Source organism: Puntigrus tetrazona, chromosome 6, assembly GCF_018831695.1.
Source record: "Puntigrus tetrazona isolate hp1 chromosome 6, ASM1883169v1, whole genome shotgun sequence".
NCBI classification, from domain to species: Eukaryota; Metazoa; Chordata; class Actinopteri; order Cypriniformes; family Cyprinidae; genus Puntigrus; species Puntigrus tetrazona.
This window is the reverse complement of record NC_056704.1, coordinates 5,235,702-5,263,028: the sequence shown is the minus strand read 5'-3', so window position 1 is coordinate 5,263,028 and position 27,327 is coordinate 5,235,702. Positions and strand designations below refer to the sequence as shown.

General features: G+C 38.5%; 3 protein-coding genes and 1 long non-coding RNA gene across 33 annotated transcripts in view; 2 read left to right on the top strand and 2 right to left on the bottom strand.

Annotated features, from left to right (window-relative positions):
* The window catches only part of tanc1a (tetratricopeptide repeat, ankyrin repeat and coiled-coil containing 1a), a 61,743-nt gene extending 46,028 nt beyond the window's left edge, over window positions 1–15,715 (top strand). For both annotated transcript variants that reach the window (XM_043241535.1, XM_043241536.1), the window contains 15 exons: window positions 66–673; window positions 3,955–4,063; window positions 4,158–4,280; window positions 6,206–6,442; window positions 7,172–7,336; window positions 7,944–8,025; window positions 8,349–8,482; window positions 8,563–8,686; window positions 9,034–9,209; window positions 9,303–9,435; window positions 11,114–11,143; window positions 11,228–11,319; window positions 11,595–11,741; window positions 12,458–12,558; window positions 13,724–15,715. In XM_043241535.1, coding sequence (XP_043097470.1) covers window positions 66–673; window positions 3,955–4,063; window positions 4,158–4,280; window positions 6,206–6,442; window positions 7,172–7,336; window positions 7,944–8,025; window positions 8,349–8,482; window positions 8,563–8,686; window positions 9,034–9,209; window positions 9,303–9,435; window positions 11,114–11,143; window positions 11,228–11,319; window positions 11,595–11,741; window positions 12,458–12,558; window positions 13,724–14,936 — 3,474 coding nt within the window. In that variant the 3' untranslated portion in view covers window positions 14,937–15,715. The remainder of the gene's footprint in view (window positions 1–65; window positions 674–3,954; window positions 4,064–4,157; window positions 4,281–6,205; window positions 6,443–7,171; window positions 7,337–7,943; window positions 8,026–8,348; window positions 8,483–8,562; window positions 8,687–9,033; window positions 9,210–9,302; window positions 9,436–11,113; window positions 11,144–11,227; window positions 11,320–11,594; window positions 11,742–12,457; window positions 12,559–13,723) is intronic.
* A 981-nt stretch (window positions 15,716–16,696) lies between these two features.
* Window positions 16,697–24,864, bottom strand: wdsub1 (WD repeat, sterile alpha motif and U-box domain containing 1). 3 transcript variants are annotated; one of them, XM_043241537.1, is made up of 13 exons: window positions 24,803–24,863; window positions 24,090–24,520; window positions 23,075–23,262; window positions 22,467–22,556; window positions 22,301–22,394; window positions 21,529–21,562; window positions 21,368–21,408; window positions 21,176–21,282; window positions 20,927–20,944; window positions 20,592–20,621; window positions 19,147–19,326; window positions 17,705–17,839; window positions 16,697–17,619 (listed from the first exon to the last, which is right to left on the bottom strand). In XM_043241537.1, exons 2-13 carry the CDS (start codon window positions 24,485–24,487, stop codon window positions 17,468–17,470), a joined length of 1,467 nt encoding a protein of 488 aa, XP_043097472.1. In that variant the 5' UTR covers window positions 24,488–24,520; window positions 24,803–24,863; the 3' UTR covers window positions 16,697–17,467. The 3 variants fall into 3 exon arrangements, with proteins under 3 accessions (XP_043097472.1, XP_043097473.1, XP_043097474.1); XM_043241538.1 differs by lacking the exon at window positions 24,803–24,863 and adding an exon at window positions 24,683–24,785; XM_043241539.1 differs by lacking the exon at window positions 20,927–20,944 and having other exon boundaries at window positions 24,803–24,864.
* LOC122346705 lies at window positions 24,334–26,208 on the top strand. Its single transcript, XR_006251160.1, has 2 exons — window positions 24,334–24,467; window positions 25,845–26,208. It is a non-coding gene; the product is annotated as an uncharacterized LOC122346705 (long non-coding RNA).
* baz2ba (bromodomain adjacent to zinc finger domain, 2Ba) overlaps window positions 25,632–27,327 on the bottom strand; it is a 75,421-nt gene continuing 73,725 nt past the window's right edge. For all 27 annotated transcript variants that reach the window (XM_043241506.1, XM_043241519.1, XM_043241511.1 and 24 more), the window contains one exon: window positions 25,632–27,058. In XM_043241506.1, coding sequence (XP_043097441.1) covers window positions 26,902–27,058 — 157 coding nt within the window. In that variant the 3' untranslated portion in view covers window positions 25,632–26,901. The remainder of the gene's footprint in view (window positions 27,059–27,327) is intronic.

Sequence of the window (27,327 nt, the reverse complement as noted above, 5' to 3'; positions counted from 1 at the left end):
TTAAGAACTTGGTTTATGTTCATATTATAAGTCTCTGCATTGTCTTTTTTTGTTGATCATCACAGGAAGTCACCAGTCTCCTTCCCTTTCCCATCATTACTATGGATGATTTCCATGACAACAAGGATATAACCTCTGACCTCACCTCCTACATCCAACACCGTATAGACCACAGCCCTGATATCCTTAGCAACATTGCCATCAATGGCAAAGCCGATCCAGCGAACATCTCTAAACTCAGTGCCCACCTTGTTGCCCGCAGCCAAGGCTCATATCTTTATTTAAAATTAACCCTTGACCTGTTTGAGAAGGGTCACCTGGTCATTAAAAGCTCCAGCTATAAGGTTATACCTGTGTCTCTGTCTGAGCTCTACCTGCTTCAGTGCAACATGAAATTCCCATCGGCCTCAGCATTCGAACGAGTATTGCCACTGCTAAACGTGGCTCTGGCATCTTTGCACCCTCTGACGGATGAACAGCTCTTCCGGGCACTAAACGCTGGCTCCATGAGAGGAGAGCTGGAGTGGGAGGACTTCCAACAGCGCATGGACTCTCTATCCTGCTTTCTGATTGGCCGTCGAGACAGAACGCGCATGTTCTGCCACCCCTCCTTTAGGGAGTGGCTCGTATGGAGGGCGGATGGCGAGAGCACTGACTTCCTCTGCGAACCAAGGTAAGCAGTGATGACATTTTGTCTGACACGAGCAAGAGTAGTTCAGTTTGGTGGTGTTGGTGCTTGTTAAGGTCAGGATGAAGTTGCTAAGGTGTTCACAGTAGTTGTAGCTTATTGCCAGTTTACAGAAAGTGCATGTAAATGTGGCAGATCTCCAGTATGAGTTCCCAGTCCTTTTTCTGCTACAACGTACCTGTTTGTAACTATCAAATGTTCCTGAATGTCTTGACTAACTTTAAAGGAATGATTCACCCCAAAAAAAATTCTTTCATCATTTCCATAGTGTTCTTCCATAGCAGACTCCCATAGCCATCTTCTCAATGCTATGCAAGTCACTGGGGACAAGTAATTGTTTGGTTACCCGCATTCTTCCAAAAAATCATCTTTTGCAATTCTGCAGAAGAAAGAAATTGGGGGCTTTCACACTGGGTAGTTACTATTTATTAAGAACTATCAAACATTTTTTCCCTAGGGCAGTTTTCCTGGTTGCATTTTCACAAGCTACTAGAAGCTTTGAAGTGACATAAACCAGCTGACAGCCTGAGACACATTAAAGGAGTAGTTTACCCAAAAAAAAAGATAGAAAGATATTTTTAATAAAGTTTGTAACCAGGCTGTTTTGGGTTACCATTGACTTCCATAGTATGTTTTTGACCCAAAATAAATTTTCTTTAAACAAGATTTGGAAGTACTTCAAGGCTAGTAAATGATGACAGAATTTTCATTTTTATGTGAACTGTTCCTTTAAGCTTGTGCTGTTGGGCAATGTGGTATTTGAGTGTCTGGGTTTTTTTTTTTTTTTTATAACTGACAGTCGGACAGAGTTGGTTTTAAGTGGGGGAGCCTGTCGGCAAGGAGGAGAACTCTGGCTATTCAGCTTAGCAAATTAGTGCACAAGAAAAAAACTAAGCGTCAAAGCACTGAGCAGTATCAAACAGGAGAATAAAGAGATAGTAGTGTATAATGACAAGATTAAGCACTAACATTTTTTAATTAATTTTTATTAAATGCTGAGACATTGTGTGTAATCAAATCAACGATATTAGACCCTGTTGTGCTAAGATAGACCCTGCTCTGAAGTAGATGCTAATTTACTCAAATAACTAAAATCGTTCCCTGTTCCTGTGGTGCAAACATGCCAAAAAGATGTTAATTAAAGGAGGTTATATGAAATATTCCTCCGGTGTGAAAGTCCCTATTCATAAAGATTTCGAACAAATTGAGGGTAAGCAAATGATGACATTTCACACAAAAAATGAAGTTCTATACTTTTAATAAGTGAACTGCAAAGTGCTTGGGAACACTAAAGTATGCAAATATTGAGTGTGCTCAAAATACTCAGAAACCCAACAACTGAGTTGCAATGCGTTAAAAGTACTAAAGCACTTTTGCAGCTTAACAGCAATGTGTTGAATCTATTGCAAGCAAATAAAAATGTTTTAAAAGTGATTTGACTAATGCAATCTTTAGAATCAGCTGATTGCGGAGAGAGGTTTAGGCTTAAAGATATTACATGTAAGAATCTGAAAACCTTTATTATTAATAGCACCAGTGGCTATTAAGTAAACTGCATTCAATGTTTGTTTTGAGCCTCACTGCCGATATTCATCCCAGTTTTCACCCCAACTTTTTATTCTTTTACTTAGCCAGATAAAAACAGGCAATACCAACCAGGGTCCTTCACATAAAAATCAGCGTACAGACTTTAATAGGAAACTTGGCAAAGTCACATTTTTAGGTTGCATTACAACCTGAAAAACATTTACATATATACAGTACATATACATTTATTATTTTTTTTTTTAGAAAGTTAATAGCTGTGTGCTAACCCTTATCAGAACACTTTAGCAACCACATACCAAAGCGTGTGAAGTATTTGTATAGGTCGGTCATTTATTATGTGATTCTTTGGTTTGTTAATTGAGTTCATAAAGGGAGTAACTAAAATGCATTTGAGTGTGTGTAGCATTTGAACATGAAATTACTCTTGTGTAGTTCTCTTTCATTTTGTAGACACTTCAATTATCTCTCCACCTAAACACACACACGCACACATTACTTTGTGTACTCATTTAGAAAGGCCTCATCACTGTTATAAACTGAAGAGTGACCCACTTAACACAGATCAAACATGGACTCATAAAAATAAAAGTTCATGGACTGTGATTCAGAGAGAAAAAAAACAACTTTGCTGTCTATAAGGACAGATAAGCATCTGTAGGGCCATTTATACCAGGGCTGTAACCATTAGAGGCGTTGAGGGAGACACATCCCTCCTCAATATTTGATATGTTTGAAGCTGTTCTGTTTGTTGCTGTGACAGTTTTAAGTGACATTTTTATACTGCTCTGCCTCAGCAGTCAAACAACTCTCAATGTCAAAATGGTTGAGATGGCCAATCGAATCAAAGATGGCAGACAATGTTAAGACACCAAACTTACATTCCAGGATTATGCTTTAGTTTTTAACAATGAAAGAGTGCAATATGGTATCATGTAAGTATCTAAACTTAATAGAAATGTTGGTCCCACTTCATATGGCCTTAACTACTATGTTCTTGCATCAAAAAAGAAGTTATTGTATTCATATTGTATTTCAAATCAATTTTGCTGCTGTTGAGGTTGGATATGGCTACGGTTAGGGACAGATTTGGTGGTTTGGGTAGGTTTAAGGAAGTGTAGGTATTTTAAAAAGTATAATACAATGTTGTATTTACACAGTAAGTGCATTGTACTAAATGATTAATAGTCAAGGCCACATAAAATGAAGTGGGACCTGAAATTTGAAAAGACCAACAATAATATCCAAGTATCCAAATGAATTTTCACATTCTTTCTGAAAATATTCACTAAATCGATTCACTCTTCATGTTATTCTAAAATGATTGCGACAAGACAAAAAACATTTTGATGTTTTGAATTTTCACATATTTAGCTTACCGATAAGAGTGACTAAAAATGTTATTTGCAAACGGTTAAAATGGATTACCAATTATATAAAAGAATTCTAGTTCTTTCACTGTTCTTATCGATCTTTATTCTCTTAAATTCATTCAAATCATCTGTTCACATAAAGAAATGTTCAAGACATGGTTACTGCATTGATTTAGAATGTGTTAATCAGAGTGGAAGAAAGGAAATATGACCTTTTTAAAACCTTTAAAAGGAACCATTCTCTACTTGGGCCACTTTTCAAGAGAGGCACTTTTATGATGAATTTCAATGATGGTGTTCATTTATGAATGCGATTTCTAATGAATTGTTATTGATGTTGGTGATCAGAAGTGGCCACGCACTGATGGCCTTCATGCTTTCACGTCAAGAAGGGAAACTCAACCGCCAGCAAACTATGGAGCTTGGCCACCACATTCTTAAAGCTCACATATTCAAGGTAGACTACTCAGACGCTCAGAATACTTCTCTCTGTTTGTTTGAGTACGTGACCTGCATTTGAACTCTTCCTGCCTCTCCTCCTCTGTCCTCAGGGTCACGGTAAAAGAACCGGGGTTTCGTCAAGTATTCTGCAACCGTTGTGGATCAGCTACAGTACAGACAGCCTCTCTGCAGCTCTTTCTTCCCTCAGAAACCTCTACACACCCAATGTCAAGGTTTGAGGATACGCACACACAAAAAACAACATAAACACGTAATCGCCCTCAATGTGCACATATAAAGCAGCATCAATCTTGAGTAAAGAATAAAAATGAGCAACTGCGTTACACTCTTGAATTGTAGAACACTGCTCCAACAATTACCGCGGCTGACGCATTCAACCGCACAAGAAGAGCTATAGCCTTACAGAGTTCTGAGTCATCCACAATGAACAAGATTTCATAAGTCACGTAGAACATAGTAATTAGTGCTGAGGCTTACTGAAAAATGGCTTACGTAATGACTGCATTTATTTATTAAATCTATTATATGTTAATTGCAGTCTAGACTCCGCTCTCCCTGTAATTTCCTCTCCTACGGAGTTTTAATGAAACGAGCGTCACTCTGAGTCCATGTGTGCACCCCAGCGTCCTTGACAGCCATTTGGCTGGAGAGCTGCTCATTAATTCCTGCTGTGTTTGTATAAATAAATGCGATTCTGCTTCCTTTGCTTTTAATGTGTTCTCGTTTCATCCAGCATCTTAATCAAGCTTCCATTACCGCACTGCCCATGTCCACAAAAAAATAAATAAAGCCAGGTTGCATTCATTTCCCAATTCTTTCATTTCGAGTTCTTTCAGGAGTGTCACACAATTAGTAACAACCACAACCCACAATGTCTATCAGTAAGTATAATAAGTTAAGCTTTCACTTTAATAATTATTGCAAAGTCTTAATATCCATTTCTATACTTGATATTAATTATCAAAGTGTGAACATGTGCTATTAATGCATTTGCTGTTGATATTCCAGAATATTAAGTATTTTAGACCTTAACTGCATCTTCACAGAGATCAGAGGCTGTTCTTTGAAATCCTTCATACCTGGCGTCTTTCATTATCTAGTGTAGACTGAGTTTAGTTAATCAGTAAAGTCATTTTCACAAAAGGCAAAACATTTATATTTTGTAACATTTTGGATGGATTCCCCTAATCACCCATTAACAAAATGACGTGAAATTAAAACTATTAAATTCTGGGCAGGAACCTTGTGGTAGAGGTTGAGATTGAGAGCATATATTGAAGTAATAGGCTGAGGCTATAGATAGTTATTGATTTAAAACTGTATAATATACATATACAGAAGGTTGTATATTGAGGCTATAGAGTGCATATGTAGTTTGATAATGTAGATTATATAGAAGCTGTATATTGAATATATGCTGTAGATTAAAGCATAGATAAGCTGTTGATTTGCTTGCATTTGTAAATTGTAGATATAGGCTGTGGATTGAAGACACATTTTGGTATGTAGATTGATGCTGTAGATTGAAGCTATAGATGTTGAATTATAACTGTCGATAATAAATAACAATTTAAAGATGTTAACTATACAGTGAGGCTACAAATTATCAATTTAAAATTGACAGCCTTAATCAAAAATCTACAGCCTCAAGATTAAGACTGTAGAAGACATAGGCTATAGAAATTGTAGATTGGGGCTGTAGATTGAAAATGTAGACTGTAAATTGAGATTGCATCTAGATTGAGGCCATAGATTGAATATGTAAATTGATATAGATGGGAGATGTGAATTGCTTCTGTAGATTGAAGCTGTAGATTGTAAATGGATGTAGAGCTGTCTGATAAATATTTAATGCGTGTCTTTTCAGTAAAACTGGTTCTGTAATCAGCGGTAAATTCCACCACACGCGTGATTTCACATTGAGCAGCATTTACTACACAGAGTTGTTGGTCACTGAAAAGCTGTACAAATCCAAGTTCATTATTAGTGTAATTTTGCACAGCTTGTCAGTGAACAATGCATGTGGTGGAATCTGAATGTTTATTGTATATTGCGAGTTGATAACTGAGCCTATAGATTGTAAAAATGTTTTTTTTTAGAGCATGATGATAATTTTCTTTTATGTTTTTGTCCACAGGTGTCCCGGTTGCTGATTCTGGGAGGGGCGAGTGTGTGTTACCGTACTGAGGTGTTGAATAGTGCACCAGTGCTCTGTGTGCAGTCTCACCTGGGCCACCTGGAGATGGCTGCTTTGCTCTTGGAGTGTGGGGCACCAGTGGACGGGCAGTCAGAGAACGGCATGACCTCCCTCTGTTACGCCTCAGCTGCTGGACATCTGCCACTTGTCACCTTACTATGCAAAAAAGGGGCAAAGGTCAGTTGAGACCCTTTTTAATACACAAACCGGCTATAGATGATTCAAAAATTTCACCAGACTCAAACCTAAACCTTAAACCTCAAAATTTCGGCAAAAGGTATTTATTTAGGGGTTAAATTGGGAAGCAAAGAGTAATTAAAGCATAATTTAAAAATTTGACACAATGTCAAGGTATTCAATATTTACTAAAAATAGACATACAAAATACCCCCTTTTTTGGCACAGGTACAAACTCAAGTTCAGAAAAAAGTGTTCACATTATCCAATCAAACTTGTCAATTTTTGTCAAAAACTATACTGTGAGAATCTCCAACTTTAAATACTTCATAGAGTGTGCATGTAAATGTCAATCAACAAAAAGAGACTGCAATTATTTTGTGGTTTGGTAACTTTGGTTACATAAACAATTGTTTGCAAACTGTGAAAAGTTTATATTGTTAAATTATTAAATCTTTTTTGCACACAGTGTACTGTATAGTGTACGAGGTGTTCCACCTCAGTTTTACCTTCTCCTAGCATTACAGATGAACTGCAGGAGCTTTACCGCTTTTTTATTAACAAGAGCTTGTCAATAACAGTGCAACATGACAAACTATATGATTACTGCTCAAAAAAACTGAAAAAACTATAAGGAAATACAATTAGTTTTATTATCATTTAATGTGTTCAGTGCAGTTTTATAAGTAAAACTGTAAACATACCGTATGTGTTTGTTATGTGCATTAGGTGGATCACGCTGATAAGAGCGGTCAGTGTGCACTGGTTCATGCTGCTTTGCGGGGTCATGCTGAGATTGTGCAGTATCTTCTGGAGCAGGAGTGGAGTTCAGACCTAAAAAACAAGGCATTGCAGCAGGCACTGATCGCTGCCTCCAGCATGGGACACACACAGGTATTGAAGACACTCTACACACGGGATATATCGCACCACACATACACACAACAAACAGTTACCAAACACACATTCCCTCGTTTAGCTATTAAAATATACCATAGATTATTGTCGGCTGTTTTTATATTAAATTATTTAGAATTAGATGACTATAAAAAAAATAAATGTTCTATTTATTTTTATTATTTTATTTTATTTTTTGTGGCGTTTTGTTGGATTCACAGGTTTTCTGATCAAACACGTTTTTCAATTCCCCTATAGTCAAACAGTTTTACTGAAACAAATATCAAAACATTGGTCATTTTTGAGCGCAATGCTAATATTCTAATCAGATTCGATGATCTATGCTAAACTAGAGCTAAAAGAGCAACTGCCAAAAACAGAAGTCTGCTAAATTAATTTAAAAACGGTAAAACTAAACTGATTAACTCCAAGGGAGTTGTAAAGTAAGCCTATTTTCAAAAAAAGTAGCATTTTTCTTTAAGCAAGTAACACTAGTACTACACCTACACACATTCAACACCCAGATATTGAGTACATACTATCTTGAATCAATATTCATAACAATATTCATTTTTGCATCACACATATTATTTTGTATTTACAGGTGGTAAAAAGGATGCTTGCATTGAACAATGATGAATTTTCAGTGCAGATCGACGGTCACGATACTTTGTGGGGTGAAACAGGTTTGTAAAGACAAAACATTACACCGCATTCGTTATTTTACTGTAGTTTAAGTACAATTTAATGTTTTAGTGTAAAACTATTGTGAGTCATTGTTCTATTAGATAATTGACATAACAAGTCAAACTTAATTTAACACAAAATGCTGTTTTGAAAGATTTAAAAACTTAGACATGAGCTGTGTCTGTAATCGCATACTGTCTATCTTGTACTTTCTTTTAAAACTTACTTTGCAGTCTGTATAGTAGGAAAGTAGTCACATTCACACAGTGATAGTCTGTTGAGCTGTTTAGATCATCATTTTGAGCATGCGCATCTTCTCCAGCTCTAACCGCTGCTGCTGGCCGGGGAAAACTAGAGGGGTGTGTGTTTCTGCTGGATCAAGGTGCCAGTGTAGCACAGACAAATCGCAGAGGGGTGGCACCCATTTTTAATGCAGTTCGACATGGACACACACAGGTAAGGCCCGTTATTACACAGAAAGTCATTTTACATTGACATCTTTAATCTCTCTTACTCTTTCCTTTTCTCTTTTCTAGATAGCAGAGTTGTTTCTGCAGCGTGGCGCAGATGTGAATTGCAGTGATAAACATGGTCGCTCTCTGCTGATGGTGGCTGCAAGCGAGGGACACCTTGAGACTGTGGACTACTTGCTCTCACAGGGTCAGTAATCGTGACTCTGGTGTCCTTATATACCTTAGCCTTATAAAGCCTACTGTATCCTATTTAATATGCTAATTTCTAAGGCTTCTGAATTATCAACATGATCAAACATGATGAAAAGTTTGTACGGAATGTACTACATGCCTTCTGTCATCTAAATTCCGTTCAATATCAAAGTCATGATACATGCGTTTTTTCTAGTGCTTTCAAAAGCTTAATTACGATTAATCTCATCCATAATAAAAGTTTTTGTTTACAAAATGTGTGTGTTAAACAAACCTTTTGCTGTGTGTGTGTCAAGTTTTTTTCATCAAATAAACTCTTTAAGTATTGTGTTTTTATTATAGGAGCATGTATGACAGCAGTGGATAAAGAAGGTCTGACCCCACTCGGGTGGGCATGTTTGAAAGGGCAGAAGAAAGTGGTTGAGTTTCTGGTGGAGAGGGGAGCTCAGATTGACCACACAGATAAGCATGGACGCACCCCGCTGGACCTGGCCGCTTTCTACGGAGACGCAGACATAGTAAGCCGAGATAACCTTACTCTGTGTGAACGCACAAACACAATTTTTATCTCTGGATTATACAAGGTCCATATCTGAGCATTCTGATTTCAGGTGCACTACCTGGTCGAGTGCGGAGCGGCGATTGAACACATGGACTACAGTGGCATGAGACCTCTGGACCGGGCCATCGGTAGCAGAAACACCTCAGTCGTGGTCACTCTGCTGAAGAAAGGGGCTAAACTGGGTGAGTTTCACCTCAGAACATCATGACACACATTCTTGTATATCTCCTGGGTTCATGTGCCGTCCTCTAGAATCTAGATCGCCACAGTCAGGTTCTCAGGAGGGGCTTGTCCATTCTAAATCCAGAATGTAGCGAGTTCCATTTGTTCTCCCTTTTTCTCGGAGAGTAAAAGCACAGCGTTCCTTTGCTGAGTCCTAAATGCAATTGAAACCAGGCCATATTCGCAGAAGAGCCGTGCAGGACTGTTAGCCTACAGTTAAGTAGGACGCTGGTGATGTATGGGACTGTCATTCACACTCTGCATCAGGGCAAAGTCTTTTATAGCGAAGTCCACTCAGCTTTCTACTCAAAGTCGCAGAGTGCAAACCTTATGAGAGCATATTCCCCCTCCAGTTTAAAAACGTCTAATTACATCTGAAACGGAGACCGTCTCTGCCAGTCTGGGGTTGATGATGGCAATGATTTTTCCAGACGCATTTTAATGACGTTGTGGTGCGATTTGTCTTGTCTACATACTAGACATGGTTTAGAAAAGCTCCTGTGTGGATTGGGGAAAAGAAAAATCTTCCACTTTTGAGTGCAAGCTCCATAACCACTGAAAGATGACCCATGTTTTAAATTAGCATTAGCTGATATTTCCAGTTAGCCACTAGAAAGGAGCAATCTAGAGGTTAGCAAATTTTTGCTTGCTCATTTCCCCTAGCTGTTCAAATAATACTGCAGAACAAGCAAAATATCTAGTTTCCATTTTTTTAAATGTCAAACTCTCATCCAAACCATCTCATGAGGTTTTGTTTTGGAAAGTCTGCCAATGAATACTTTTATACACAAGTTACTATAGTTGTCCTTAAGTAAGCCTGAAGTAGCACTTCTGCAGTTTTAACATGTTATTTCTTTATTATAACAAGACAATTACAATCCTGCATGCTGATTGGTTGATATATTTTAGTTGTTCTAAAACAACTAATATAGTCACAACTCTTATGCAAACAACCAGTTCGTCTTGTAGCTTTGTAACTATTACCCATATATTACACATTATGAGTTATATAGTCTAGTGGAAGGATGGCACATGATGGATATGCTTTAAAAAAAAATTGATTTTGCGTAATATTTATTTTATAACTGCACTTGAAGCTGTGCCACTGTATATTGGGAATATAGTAATTGGGTTTCTCATACCTTATCACTTAATCTAACTACTTTGTTATATACACTACCATTAAAAGGTTTGGGGTCAGTAAAATAATAAAAAAAATCGTTAAAAAAAATCACTATCATTATTAAGGAGCACAATTCTTTTAGCGCTGGTAGCAGTAAGAAATGATCAACATTAGAAGTATTTCTGAAGGAACTTGTGACACTGAAGACTGAAGTGCTAAAATTAATCTTTGCCATCACAAGAATAAATATATTTAAAATTAGATTCAAATATGAAATGGTTTGCAAAAATATTACTATTTTTACTTCATCTTTAATCAGATAAATTCAGCATAATTATTAGAATTATTTCAAAAGCGTTGCACCAACCCCAAATTTTCAGTGGTAGTTGATATATCTTCCAAATTTCAATACACATCTATTCTTCTTGAGTTTTCCTTGCATTTGTTCTTTATGCTTTATTTCTCTTTTTTTCTTTTTCTTTCTTTCCGTTCTGCTGTCACTATCACTGCTAAAGGCTACAGAACATCTCCTTATGAACGATCAGGTACAAGCATTAGGAAAGTCATACTCTGAGCCGGTCTGTGTGTTATTGACTGTCAGGACTGACCTCTCTCTTTCTTTCTTGAAGGTAATGCTGCCTGGGCCATGGCCACCTCCAAACCCGACATCCTCATCATACTTCTGCAGAGACTCATGGAGGAGGGAAACCTGCTTTATAAGGTCTGTAGATCTAAAAAAGAAAAAGTTCTCATTTTTTGAAAATGTTTATATAAAAATGCTTGTGACGTGTTTAAGCTGTACTGTTTTTAATAACAAATGCTAGATTTGCTTTACATAAACCAATCGTTTTGATCGTGCCATGGTATTGAGGAGTCACATACAAACAGTTCTTGGAAAAACCACATTTAAACCTATGATCAGTTTTTTTGAGAGATTTTGAAACTCTTTCATTTCATTAAAAATGTTCATGTATTCCTTCTCTCCTTCTTTCTCAGAAAGGGAAGATGAAGGAAGCTGCTCAGAGGTATCAGTATGCACTGAGGAAGTTTCCGAGGGAAGGTTTTGGGGAAGACCTGAAGGCATTCAGAGAGCTCCGGGTTTCCCTGTATCTCAACCTGTCCCGCTGCCGCCGCAAAACCAATGTATGTCAACCAAAGTATATGCGTAACTTCAGTGGATAGAAGTTAAAGGCTTCGATTACATCCCTAACGATTGTTGGATGACAGTACATCTCTATGTGCCTTAACAAACAGACTTAAGTTTATTCATTGGCTATAGGCATTTTATATTGATGACTTGCACACTAATTTTCTCCTCCAGGATAATTGTTAATGGTTTGTCTAGGTTCAGGAGATGAGCCTCACAGGCTGTTCGCAGAAGTGTTTTGAGTGCAATTAGGCAGAAGATTACGTGAATATGAGAGAGAGATAAAGAGAGAGTCACTATGTGTTTCCTAATTACACAGGCAACCTGAAGTTCTAATGGTTATTTTAATAGGATCTGCCACTATTAAACATTTAAAGTGCATCATTAGAGCTGACAGTTATGGCTCTTCATTCAAACTCTGACCTCAGATTCAAGGACAGAATTTCAACAAGAGTCTCCTGATTACAGATTCATGCACCAGAGCAGAATGAAGGGCTAAGGGAGAATGTGAGCAAGTAAATTCAGCTCCTTAGTATGCAAACATCACTACCAGGATGCAGCAGTGCTGCCATGAGTGCACAAACCGTTCTCATGGGTCTAGTTAAGACAAAGCATTAAACTTGCGTGATTGGTATTTGGTTTTCATTTTTTCCCCCGTTCCTTTTTCCTGTCACTCAAATTCTCTTCTGCCTTTCACTATTCTTCTTGACAGGATTTTGGCATGGCTGAGGAGTTTGCCACCAAGGCTCTCGAGCTTAAGCCTAAGTCCTATGAGGCATTTTATGCACGTGCCAGAGCCAAAAGGAGCAGCAGGTAAAGAACCTTCATACTGGTTTGGAACATGTGAATTGTTTCTGATAAGGTAGAATTACTTCGCTTGTTTGTGCTGTCTTGTCAAAAGGAAAAATACAGCACAACAAACAACATCTAAACCTTTCGGCTGGCTTATGATTGGATTGTTCATAAACCATGTTTAGATGCATAATGCTATATTTCAATGTATTATAGTAATTTATTTACATAAAAAAACGTGTGTGTGTATATAATATGTGTGTGTGTGTGTGTATATATATATATATATATATATATATATATATATATATATATATATATATATACATAAGTATACATGCATAAGTATACATAAATATAAATATTTAGCATAAATATATATTTGGAAATATCCAACACTTACAGCTGTAACATTTTTTGGAAAACTAAGAGCAACACATACATCAGAACAAACAGGGGACTGTCATGCACTTAGTCGCAGAGTGGAACAATTCATTCAAGTACAGCACTCCTGCCTTAAATCTGCTTTGTAATGCACTGCGATCATGTACATGGTTTATCTGAGCTATTTGCTTCATCGACTAGAACAGTCAATCACACTTTACACTATATATACAATTTGTAGCTCCACAATGTATTAAAATGGCCCATGGCAGAGGGATTTTCATGTCCCCAGGGTTCTAGAATAATGTGGAACATAAGGAGCTACATAGTGTCTTATCCCTCAAAGATTATCATGTAGTCTTGGGTAACGAAGCCACTTCTTTAACAGCTTTCCAAATTGTTTAATTACAGGCCTCCACAAAGTCTACCTTCTCAACATTTAAGTGCTCTGTCTATGGTGTTCGGTAAACTGCACTTTTTTTATCCTGGGTTAGAAAGTTTTAAAAAGTTTACTTGATATGTGTTAAAAGACCATTAAACTAACGTACACAGGCCAGTGTTTACCAAATGTGAATGCTAACCAAAGCTTCTCCCTATGAAGAGAGTCTTACATTAGTCATTTATAAGGGTCCATTGTGGTTCCAGATCCTGTTTAATGTAGGCTGCTTCCTGTGTAGGAAGTATGCAGTGAAACAGCTTACTAGGTTCAAAGAGAGAGAGCATATATCTACACCACATACTGTATGTAGTTTATAATAATGATTAATTTATTTACCAGTTTCTCTGTTTTTCACTCTTTCAGGCAGTTTGCAGCTGCGTTGGCTGATCTTTACGAAGCAGCACGTCTGTGCCCCAGTAACAGAGAGATCAGACGTCTGCTGGCACGTGTGGAGGAAGAGTGCCAACACCTGCAGCGACAGGGTTCTAAACACCCTACCTCTCACACAAACCCCTCACACCATGAGGAAGACAACGATGAGGAAGAAGACGACGACGACGACGACGACGACGATGATCAGGACATTGAGAGTTTGGAGAAAAGCCCAGACAGCCTCAGCATAAACATGTTGCAGGCAGATGAGGAGGAGGAGCAGCGCGAGCAAGAATCCTCGAGGCAGGAGAAGAGGAAGGAGAGCTGGCATCAAAGCCGCACCTTGCCTGATTCTCTAGGCCTGGCCATATCGGATGCCCAGTCCGCCGTCTCCACTGCTGCCCCCGGACGGGCCGCCCACAGACGTCTTCCGTCCAGACAGGCTCAAAGCATGAAAAACCGAGAGTACAGCAGCTCGCTTCACGCCGACGGCAGGACGCCCCAGAGCGCCGGGTCCAGCCCCATGCCCAGCCGCCACCGGCCCGGCTCTCTCCGAGCGGGGCCCTGCATTGACATTGGCGGCATTGAGAGGGGTCCGCTCTGTGGGACCAGAGAGGGCATCATTCAGTTCGGTCATGCAGAGAAGGCCGAAGGCAGCGTCGAGCCAAGGGGGGAATTCTGCAGGAGCAGCAGCGTAAGAGTGTCCAGCTCCTCCAGCGCAAACCTGGCGGAAACCAGCCGCATGCGCAATTCAGTGGCGAGCGCTGACAGCGGAACGAGGCAATCTGAGCATAAGCCACGCCCATTCATGGGTGTCATTGACAAGACTGCTCGTTTCCAGCAGCAGCAGCAGCAGCAAGGTCATCATGGCAACCTGGTGTCTGGTTACGGCTGGCAAGGACTTGTCCCAGAAGGCCTCGTAGGTCACAGTGTAGGTGTTGTCATGAACACGCACTCGCAGGGACTGAGCAGTGACCTCCAATACGCTAAAACAAGCGCTTATCAGGAGCCCATCCATAACAGCACACATACGCCCGAGTTTCACCCAGACAAGTTTCATCCTGGATCTGGATACAAGGACAGTAACCCCATCCAGCAGCACTACAACGACTCCAAGCACAAGCAGGCCAGCCTGGCCCGGGACAACCCCATCCTGATCAGCTCCATCAAACCTAAACGCTCCTTTATTGAGTCCAACGTGTAGCTATGAACTCATACTTTATGTTAAGCACAAGTTATTTACAGTCTTTAATATAGGAGCTGCGGTTTTCATCAGTAAACCCAATGTCCTTTGATTCGTTTTGAAGACAAAATTTTAAGCATTTTGTGTGTGCGCACACGAGTAAAAGATTGCCTTGCATTTCTGTTTACAACTACAGCTTCCGAGGTATTTAAGCACATTTTAAATGCGCAACGCTGCATCTGCACATTAAAAGAGAGCTGAGATATGATACAGATGATTTATTAATAATGTATTAAGATACCTGACTTGGCTTTAGACTTCAGTAAGGACATAGGACGTCTACCAAGATGAAATACTGTCTCTTACAGTAGGATTGTGGACCGGTCCTGTGTGTATTCAAAAGCATTTCCTGTTTGAATGGTGGTGATTCTGTGTGTGTGTGTGTGTGTGTGTGTGTGTTTGAGGAGAAGTGTGTTGGATTTCTTCACGAACTACTCACAGTTTGGACTAATTTATTTATGGCTTGGTTGTCTGATTAAAACAATATTATATTTTATATATTAGTTATTTTTGCACAGCTATATATTATGAAATACCACTATGATTGTGAGATTGATATGAACTGTATAAAGGAGACCAGGTTTACATGCATGTTTTGGTGAACCATATTCAGGTGTCTATGAGGACATAGATGTTATTTCGTATGTACATTATTTGCAATTAATTTCATGTATAGGGCTGTTACGTATTGTATTTGAATATTTCAGCAACATATACAATAAACCCCAGTTTAAGACTTATGTTTAGTTATAGTTTATTACATTTCTGACACACATAGGATGGCTTAAGGGTGAGTAAATCATGGGGTAGTTTTATTTTAGGTGAATTATCACCAACAACTGCTACTAGCTGGGCGGCCAATGAACTGCAAGATCCTCTGTGACGTCTACTTAAAGTGTGAATGTTAGACAATGGAACATGCTAATTATCAGACTTTCCTGGCAGAGACAACAGGACAATTGGTGCTTGAATATACAGCAAAAGAGGACGAAAGACAAAAAAAACAGTCAAAAACAGCAATATGAGCGGTGGAAAGTAGTTGCTGCTGCTTCTTGGACAGGTAAGGCAATGAATTATAGTGCAGCCCACTCTCAAACTCGCCAGCATCCGTGTCAGTGTAATTTACATAAAACCTTGATAATGCATTGCCATCTATCCACAAATCTGCATTGTTTAAACCCTTTGTGGCAGGGGTTATCAAGTTCGGTCCTGGAGGGCTGGTATCCTGCTGTTCAGCTCCAACCCTAATCAAACGCACCTGAAGCAGCCAATCAAGGTCTTTCTAGTCTGTTACTTGGATCTTCCAGGTATGTGTGTTGAGGCAAATTGAAGCTAAACTCTGCAGGACACCGGCCCTCCGGGACCAAGTTTGAGGACCCCTGCTTTGTGGTAGCAGCATGAGTAGAGGCCAATTAAAGTATATAAAGAAAAGCAACATCAATGCTAGCTAAAGAACTACTGAATGCACATCTATTTGGTTCTTAATGTATTATGTGGTTGCTTAGATATTGTGTTTACTGGTCACTGCAGATGGTTGCTTGGTGGTTTGCCAAATGCAATCTGAAAGTCAGATTTTTTTTCCGCATTTCTAAATCAGATTACGTAAAATAACTCTTCTTCAATAAAATGCAAGATGTATTAATAGGCTGCACAGTTGTGTAGTTACATACAACAATGTATCACCGTCAGTTAATATTGAAATGAATCCCACAAGCCATAGGTCAGCTGTACAACAGGTTTCTTTTATTTCTGCATGAATTTCAGTCTCACAGCAGGTTTATCCGAGCATGAACCCCCCACCAGCTCATGAAGGTAAAGGTCCAGAGACTGTCGAGTGCAGTCATATACATATGCTGCATAGTGAAGCTTTACATGTCACTGAACTGGCTACAATGATCATCCACAAATATATTCCTGATTTTAAGCATGTAAACTGTTTCTTATAAGAAACTTCATGTAACCATTAAATCGTTAATAGAAAATAATTTCATGAAATAGGACTAAATCAATGAACAATTTTCACTTATGTTCAGACCTGTGAGTAATCATAAGCGATATAGAACAGCTGCAGGAGGAATCATAATTATGTGCTAGAAACGATATCATTGAGAAAGCAAACTGTCCTCTAAAGAGCAAAAAAGGGATGATAAACATTTATTATGATGTTTAAGGCCACTCGATACTCCGCTGTGTTATGCTGGAGAAGCAGTTAGTAGTTTTAGCCTGATTATGGACCAATTGCTCTTCAGGCTTCCTGTGACGTAACTACCATCACTTTGCGGATGGAGGATCACACGAAGCTCCCATCACATCTAATGGAACACCTCACTCTCAGGATTAAGGCTGAACTTGAGCTCAAGTCTAGAGCTGAGACATCCCTACAGTCTGTTAAAAGCGAAAGCACTCAAATGTACAGCTTGCTAATGTCTAAAGCCAGTCTGATCTTAAATCGGTGCCATAGTGATTAGTTCTGGGCTCATTATTATTTGAAATCACTGACAAGAGGTCCATCGGAAAATGGCCATTTTGAGTGTACGGTTGGGTGTCAGAAGAGTGGTCTGCAGGGGCAGGTTGGTCATAGGACTGGTCCGGCTCTTTGTGTTGATCCAGCTCTCAATGGCCTCCCGTTCATACGAGTAGCCGTCTGCAGGCGGAAAACGAGAAGGAAAATGTTTTAACTCTAAACTAAATCCCCAGTCAAGCAGGTAAACAGACTCTCAGACACTCACCGGCAGCGATCACTGGGTCCTTCATGATCTCGCGCGTGATTGGACAGAGGTACTCGTCGGGAGTGCCGTTAGAGACGGGTGCCATTTTGAACTCCTCAATCTTCTTCATAATTTTACTCCGTAGGCCCAGAGACTCTGAAACACCACGAGAACACTCAAGTACTGATCTGTGCAGAACGGGTGGTTTGATATTATAAATAAATATATGTATGTGTATATGTATATATATATGTACACACATACACTGTAATATAAAAACAATATAATTCTAATATAATAATTAAAGGTAAAGATGCATTAGTCCCTGTTACTATTTGTGTGAACTATTTACTTGGCAGTAGTTAAAATGTACCACACAGAGACTTCACAGATTTAGAAGTATTTATAAATGACTAATTACCTGTAAACCAGTAATGCACAGGACCTTCTACAGGACTAAATAACAAACTCAAGCTCGGAGAGTGGACTTTGCTTTCTCATTATTGCATGCCTTTGCTTTATCTGCATCTGACTGCACCGAGAAAAGCAGCCAGAACGGCCTGATGTCACAGCGGGCAGCAGAGATATCAAAAAAAAAGTCAAGTCTCTTTAAAATGTCATGCTAAATGAAATGGGGTGATTTTACTGTCATGGTGAATTGGACAGGGATTTCTTTCACTTTATTTTCAGGAGTGCACATTTAGGACTGGATTTCTTATGTAAATAGCTGCTGGTTTTAGGACTAAAGCGGAAATAATCAGCTTTAATGCACACAAACTCTTCTCTGGATGCCACACAGGCAAGTGCTTTACATAACTCAACAAATCCCATGTTTACATTCTCTACAATCTCTAGGATTACGTGTTATGTTGGCCACTTTTTCCATGATTTTTCCAAAAAAAAAAAAAAAAAAGAAAAAAAAGCTAACTCAAGCAAGACTTCCTGTTAGGTAATGTATATAAGTATATAACCAAATCTGTGTTATTTTTATATAACGCCTCATGACATCAGCTGAGGTAACATTTAGAGGTCATTTCTACATTATTACACACACACACATATACATATATACATATATACATATATACATATATACATATATATATATATATATATATATAATAAAAAGGTTTATTTGCAAAAACATCACTAAATTGTTTTTACTGTGTTATGTTTTAATGTGTTTTTTTTGTGTTAGATATATTTTTTTAACCTAATAAAAAAAAATCCAACGTAATTGGAAGGAACAATGAAAAACATTATTTTTGATAATGCTTGTTTTTGGCAAATTAACTCTTCATATATACATAGATACACGAATGGATGTACACATACACATACACACTCTTTTGGAATATATACATAGATAAAGAGAGACGCAATTTATATGTAGAGTACATCCAAAGTGTACGGCCTGCTATGAGAGATGAATACAGATCTGGAGTAATGTGCTGTAATTTTACCGATGTGCAGCTCAGAGCTGAGGCTTTTCTCAGTGAGAGAGAGCAGCTCCTCTCCATCGATGTTATTGGATTTAAACACATCAATCACAGCCTCTAGCCCCTCCTCACGTAACCATGCCAACACATCCTCCTCAGACCACTCGCTCACCATCAGCCTGGAGTGTCCACTCGACTTCCTGCCTGACACAGAGACACGACTATGTTACCTGGATATAGTCAATGACATACACTTTTTGTCCCATCTGTTAATTTGCTCAAAATCCTATCAAATGAAGCAATTTCTTTTAACATATAATGCAGCTGAGCCTCAGGCAAGCAGACCGTCTCTCTCTCTCTCCCTCCTCTTTCCTGTCTTTTCTAAACCGTCCTATGAAAGACATAAAAGCCCAAAAATATTACTTAAAAAATGCAATGACGGGAATGCGGTGGTGAACATTCTTAATTTCTGAACTAAAATTAATTTAGAATTTTTGGCATGTTTGAGAGAGAACTGTCCTGATGATATAATGAGAAAAAAATATATATCTTAAAAAGGATAATTATATTTAATAATTAAGCATAAAGTATTTTTTAAATGACAACAAAAGTCATCAAAAAATACCTTAAAATATCAGATAATGCTACCTTTTTACCGTTTGACACTCCTGAAAAATCTTTGAATTATATAAATTAATAACTGATGACTTTTGCAATAAAAAAAAAAAAAAATGAAACAATTAACGGAGTTAAAATGTGACATTTTCTTGGAAATTTTCTTGGATTTTCTACTTAAAAAAAACAATATCAAAAACACCAGTTCCTTTTTTTTTTTTTACCATGAGCAATCTAACACCTCACGTGAAACGTATCAGCGTAACTAATAAGAATGAATCTGAAGATGAAGACCGCAGGTCAACACTTCTCACGCTGCATCTGATGCATAAACCATGAGCTGGAATGTTCTACGGCGTGTATCTGCTCAGGGTGCAGGCGGATCATTTGCAGTACTTTGACTTCCTCGTGAGTGTGAGAGCTGTTATTTTTCTATTCCTAATGCAGATCTGATCAGCTTTCCTCCACACGCGTGCAGTTAAACCAGTCAGAGTGTATAAAGCCCGCCAGAGCTCCCTGTGTTTGGACTGAAGGCTGCAGCTGTGATCCACCACCCCAGAGAAACTTCTGAAGGCCGTGAGAAGAATACATCGTTCTTCTTTTTCTTTGAGTGTTCGGTTGGATACTACAGCTCTCCTGTGTTTTTGTTTAATAACGGTGAGTAATTACTGAGCAGTGCTACACCCAGAAAACAGTAGTGCATGATTTACTTCAAACAGCCCCCAGAAGTTTCATTAATTCAGACACGTTTATCGAAAGCTGCTATTCTAGGTATGTATTTTTTATCAGCTGTTGCCTGACCTCGGTGGTGTTGTGTTATTCTTTACTCACTCCGCGGCCTGGATTTCTCTTACCTCCACTGCTTGAAACTGAAGCAGCTCCATCTAAAAGAAGAAGACAGGAACAAGCATAACTGAACATGAATTCTGGGACGGCTTTCAGGTTACAAGCAGACGTCGTAGTTTGTTTGTAATACATTACACTATTTGTATCTCTCGCGCTCCGTAACGGCGGCGAACACAAGCTTTAGTAGTTTAACAGAACAATGCAAACACTGCTCGGTTTGCATTTCCGTTGTCAAGTGTTTGTTTGTCGAGTGTTTATTTTTTGGTGCCCCGAGCCATTTTTTTGCATACTGTTTGTTGGTTACAGCCAAAACAAACTATAAAAACGTGTAATGCACACTCACCGGAAAGAGATTTGCCTTCTGTGTCAGGAATCAAGCAAAAAAAAAAACAAACGATCATTTTGTTGAACAAACTAAACAGAAAAAGAATTTGGAATGTGCACCCAATCGTCAAATATGCCTTAATATTCTATATAAAATATTTGATTGTTTTTTAAAAGGATCAATTAAAGGGAGAGTCCACCACAAAATATATATATACATACACATACACACACACACACACACACACACACACACACAGGAACCCACCCTGAGCGCCGCTGCCATCCTCTACCCTCCAGATATTGACGGTTTTGTCCATGGAGCCGGTGGCGATGAGAGGAGCCGTGGGGGAAAAGGCACAGGCCGTCACATACCTGCCCAACAGGAAGAGACCGCTCGACAGCGTCCAATGACTTACACCGAGAGCTCAGACCTCAGAAATCATGACACACAACTCACCTTTCATGCTGGTTAAGTGTGTAGAGTAAGACACCGTCGTTCTGCAAAGAGCAACTAGTTATTATAAATGCAAACGCTATGCTAATGACATCCAAGCTGTCAATCATCTATTATTTTTATTGGTTAGACAGAAATATATGATGAATATGAATGAGACTCACAGCTTGATACACCGTCACGGTCTTATCCACCGATCTGTGGGAAAAGAGAGTGACATTTAAAAAGGCATGAGTCAGACGAGCCTCTGCGGCCTTTATGTGCAGTAAAAGAGAGCCTGTCTGTCTGCTGACTGTGACACACAGTGGATGAACAATCACATTCAGCAGAGATGATCAGAACATCGATGTGATCACACAGCGCCACCCTGTGGATAACAAGGGTACTGCAAGTGACCACGAAACTTAGGTCTGCTGGGGTATATTTGTAGCAATAGCCAAAAATACATTCTATAGGTCAGAATTATAGGTGTTAAGTAAAGATTATGTTCGGTGAAAATATTTAGTAAATTTCCTACCATACATGTATCAATATTACATTTTTGACTAGTAAGATGCATTGCTAGGAACTTCATTTAGACAAATTTAAAGGTGATTTTCTCAATATTTCGATGTTTTTGCACCCTCAGATTCCAGATATTCAAATCCTATCCTAACAAAACATACATCAAGCTTATTCATTAACATCATGTATAAATCTCAATTAAATGACACTCATGTCTGGTTTTGTGGTCCAGAGGTACAATTATATTTACATTTACACATCTGGCAGCTTGTACATTTTATTCACATTCCCATGCAATCGATCCTACGATCTTTTACGACATTTCAGTGCCATTAACTTTAGATTAAACATTTTTGTCATTTTTTGATGTCGATAAAATACTTTTTTGAATTAAAGTAAATAATTATGCAAGCATGTGTGTGCATTACTGACCCCGACACCAACATCTGTCCGTCAGCAGAGTAAGCACAGGACAGAACGGGAGCAGACTGAGCGGTCAGAGTGTGAGCGAGCTGCATCTTAATGCCTGGAGATCAACACACGTCATCAATCACAAACACACAGAAGACACGGGTGGACAGGTATCAGATGGAGCTACCTGCAGCAGACAAAAGAGAAACAATCCATATCTTCAGCAGACTGTCCTGTCCACATGAGGCCAACCGAAACTGAACACAGCCATCTGCGCCTGCGAACGAGAGACAGAGAGTTAACAGTTTGCTTTCGTTCCTTCATCAAGTGATTCGTCCTAAGAAGGCATTAGAAGAAATGTTGCAAAAGCTATTATGAAACTATTTTGCATGCCGCAAAAGATCGATATCATAATTTAAAGTAGAAAAGCTACCGCCATTCAAAAGTTTGCAGTTAGTAAAGTTTTATTTATTGCGTGATGTTTTTAAATACATTCAGAAAGGCTTTATTTATTAGATCAAAAATACAGTAAAAGTTATAATATTGTGAAATATTATTAAACACTACTTCAGTACGTTCTAAAATGTTAATTATTTGATTTATTTTTATATTATCTAAATGTATATAAATTAGGGTGCTGGCATTAATCATTTTAATAAATTAAAAACTAAAAACACGATAAGATGATGATCATTCGATCAAAAATAAATGGTGTGGGTATTGTTTAGGTTTAATCAGAAACAGCGAGGTAGTTCTTTGTAACTCGTTGGGATAATTGAAATCCAGCAGTCGTACCCTTCATTGTCTGGGGAGCAAACTGACAGCAGGAGACCCCGAGGTCATGGGCGTTCTTCTCCGCATGGAGATGGTTCATGCTCAGGTCCCACAGCCGCAGGTCACCGTATGTGGAGCCGGTGATGAACAGCTGAGCGCAGGGAGTGAACGAGCAGGCCACTATACTGGTGTCCGTCACAGCGCCCGTCCTGAACAGAACCATACACAAGAGGCCATCAAACAGTTTCATCTGGTGCAGAGCAAAAGAAATCCAACACCATCGTCCACAAAGAATGGCTTGATTCGCTGTTTAACGGCATTTTCAACATTTGAATGGCCCAAACGTGCGTACATTAGAGGAAGAAAAAAAGAAAACACTTAATGAAACACAATAATTAGTCACTAACAAATGAACAATGTTTCATTAAATTCCACTCTGATTGTATTATTTTCCCCTTAATTTATTTACGTTATCTATTTAGTCTTTTCTGCATTTATTTATTTATTTAGGTTTTAGTTTATTTGACTTTGTGGATATAAATATTCATTAACTTCCATATTTAAATACTGACACATTTATAAATTATACTGAAGTTTGAGAACCAAACTGAACCGAGCTGGATGATTAGTGTTGCATTATGTATATGTAATCCATTATATATTATTAGTTATTGCAACTGAATCTTTAATTATTTCTATTGCAATATTAGTGAATTGAAATCATACACTATTTTTGAATTTGAGTTACTTTCGCCAAAATATCCAAACTCACCAATGTGTAACACTTCTGATGATGTTGCTGAATCAAATTTGTTTAATAATTGGCAAGTTTTATATGAACACTCTCGCTGAACTGACCTGAGCTGAGCTGAATAATGGCACGGTTGTCTTATCTTTACAACAGAACTTGAATTAGCGTCTTTGTACACAGCTCTTGACATTTATTTATTTCAATATTTTATGCGTTTATCTATAAATAAATCAGGTGGAGCCCTGCTCACTGAGCAAGTAGGACAGTCGTGGGAAGCTGCTGTACCTGCGCAGGGTCCTGGAGGTGAAGTCCCACAGCGCGATGGTCCCGTCGGAGCCTCCAGACACCAGGTAAGAAGAGTCTGGAGAGAAGGCGCACACCCTTACCGGACTCCGGCCCGGATGCTCCAGGACGGCCTCGATCTCTCCGGTGTCCATCGACCACACCACGGTGGTGGCATCGGTGGAGCAGGAGGCCAGGTACTGCCCGCAGGCGCTGAAGCAGCAGCAGTGCACCCCGTATCCGTGTCCGGACAGCGGGGAGAAGGACAGCTCGCTGAAGTCTCGTGTGGAGTAAACGCAGATGCTCTTATCAGCCGAGCAGGTGGCCAGCAGAGCGCCGGAGAACGCGCAGTAGTTCACGTCGTCGCGGTGACTTTGTAAGGTGCAGAGCAGAGACACCATGTTTGTGTTTATGTCTTGTTGTCTGACCGCTCCCTTTAAATACACAGGAAGAGGAAGTGTCTTACATAACGGACAAAACGGCGCATTTCACGTTTAGTCTGTCTAACGCTAATAAAAAACCTTGACACGTTATTCAAAACAGACAAACTACTTCATATTACAAACGCCCTCCCAAGCTGTTGAAACGGACGATACCTTTGGTCACTATAGACAGCATTATGAAATTATCCAGTGTTAAATAATCTAACATTACATTTGAATATTATGAAAGCATGTTTATGTCAAATATAAGCGGTGTTCGAAGACGTGACGTACCTTTCACGAGCGCTTCCTGGTTCTGTCACGTGACCTCCAGTTTGTCCACGTGGTTTTTGTTTACTGCGCTGTTTTGTCACTTTATCAGACTGCCATAAATATGTGTTTTTGCTTATATATTATATTTAGCCATATTTATCTTTATGTACAATCTAACATTTTAATTAAGTCATTATGAATTCAATCATATTTCTTACAACGTAACCTAGAGTTGATGTCTTTCTTGCTGTTATATATGCTTATTGTTATTCTTTAAGGCTTATGATGAAATTTTCCTTACTAGCTGAGGTGTTGTTTTTTTTCTCCCTTTATATTATTGTAACTTGATGGAATTATTAAATCCATTATGTTTATTGTATATATACATATATGTGTGTGTGTGTGTATATATATATATATATATATATATATATATATACACACACATATATATATAGTAAACTATATATATAAACTATAATATACACACACAAATAAGTAGCTTTCTAAATAGACTTTCAGACAGAAGGACCTTTATAGAAATCTTTTACATTTTATTTTCAGGAAAATATATTAACAGTAAAAAAAAAAGGACATGAGACTTAAATATTAAATAATTATTTTCAGATTTCAGTCCTAATGTCGCTTTCAAGCTTTTTTGAAAATTTGCTGCGTATATAAGGGTTAAAAACCTGAATAAAAAATGGCGCATGGCATTTCATTAATTTTGTAAAATATTAATTAATATAAAAAATTTATTTCAAAATGCAATTTTCACTTGACCGGTAAAACGAAAGAAAACAAGACCACTGCCTGCGGGAAAAGGAATAAAATAACACATTAGACACTGTCTGGATTTAAAAACATCCTTTTAATAAGTCCGTGCCAAACATCCACACACTCGCACAAACACACGCTCGCACTCTCACATACACACACACACGCACACACTAGTGAAAAATAATGCTCCTACAAAAAGAACGCTACCATTTGTTTCCCACAATATCTTTAAATAAAATAACTTCAAGTACTCTGACGTAGGTACAAAAAAACTCTGTTCTAGCTGCCTCCAGTGGGCCACGACGCACGCGGGTGCTTCCAGGACCTGCTGTCCATCTCGGAGCGCCTCTGGGGCCAGGGATACTGAAGAATACTCCGACAGCTTTCATATGGGTTCAGGTATGAGTTTCGTACAGTATGCCTTTGAGTGGAGGCCTTGATGTGTTGTATATAAGAAAACAATAACGTTACAAAAAAAAGGGAAAAAACGAAACCAAACAAAAAAAGAACAAATTATTTTCCCTATACCCTGTTCTGAAGGGCAGGCACTACTAAGATTAAGGAGACCACAGTGTTTTGTAGAGGATATGTATATACTGTACAAACAATAAATGTATATTATTAATCACTTTAAGACTAAAATTAATTGCTACAAACGTTCTAAGGCATAAACAATATCCAATGTCTGAAACAATATGTACACATCATTCCAAACAAGACTCAATATATTGACATTAATAGACAGTATGTACACATGGGTGCCTCCTGCTTGTCCGTGTGTGTATGCGTGTGTGTGTGTGTGTGTGTGTGTGTGTACAGTGATGCCGTTAGTTCACGTTCAGAGGGTTGAATACTCTGATGCCACATGGCACAGAACAGTGTAAACAGTTTTTTTTTTTTCTTGGCTTTGTTTCATATTTGGAGAGGAAAAACACAAACAAATAAACATTCCGTTAGATTTAAAGCAGTTTTGCTGTTTCTTCCTTTTCATAGAAAATGAAGAGTGGACCTTTCTTTTATTTAGTCATAAATAAGCATTTAAAAAATTAAATACATTCACTATAATATTAACGATAAAGTAAAAATACAAAACCAAAATAAAAATATATTTACAAGTAGTGGAAAGGAATTTTTTTTTTCTTAGTACAGCTCTGATGGTTGAAATTTCAGTGCGATTTCTCTTTTCTAGAAGGAAATGGTATTGCACAAAGACACCCGCTGTCTTGTGTCTCTTTGGGTGTTGATGTGGGATTGGTTGGTCCTGAAGGCTCTGTGACTCCTCTGCCTTTGAGCCCCGGTCGCAGGTTTGAAATGACAGCCCGTGGCGGTCCGGGACCACCTCAGTTAGTTTGCTTCAGCAGCTCAGTCCACCTCTTCTCAAAGAACTTCCTCATGTTGTGCCCGGCCCGGCCGATGTCGGAGTTGTCCTCGTTGAACTTCTCGCAATTGTCGAACACCAGGTTGACATCGATGATGAACGTTTCCAGATTCTGATACCTAAAGAACAGAGAGAGAGAGAGAAAAAAAAAAAAAGGTTACTGCATCTGCATCTCATTAATAAAGAATCGTAAAACATTTTTGATCTCATTTGCTGTTATTTTCTTGATGTGGATATATGTTCAGTTGTATGGTGTATAATTTTGTGTATTTATTTATTTATTTGTGCATGTATTTATCTGTAGATTTAAATGTATTTATTTTATTAATTAAAAAATTTGGTTTTCGTTCATTTTCATCTTCCAGGATTTCATGCCACCTTCTCATAC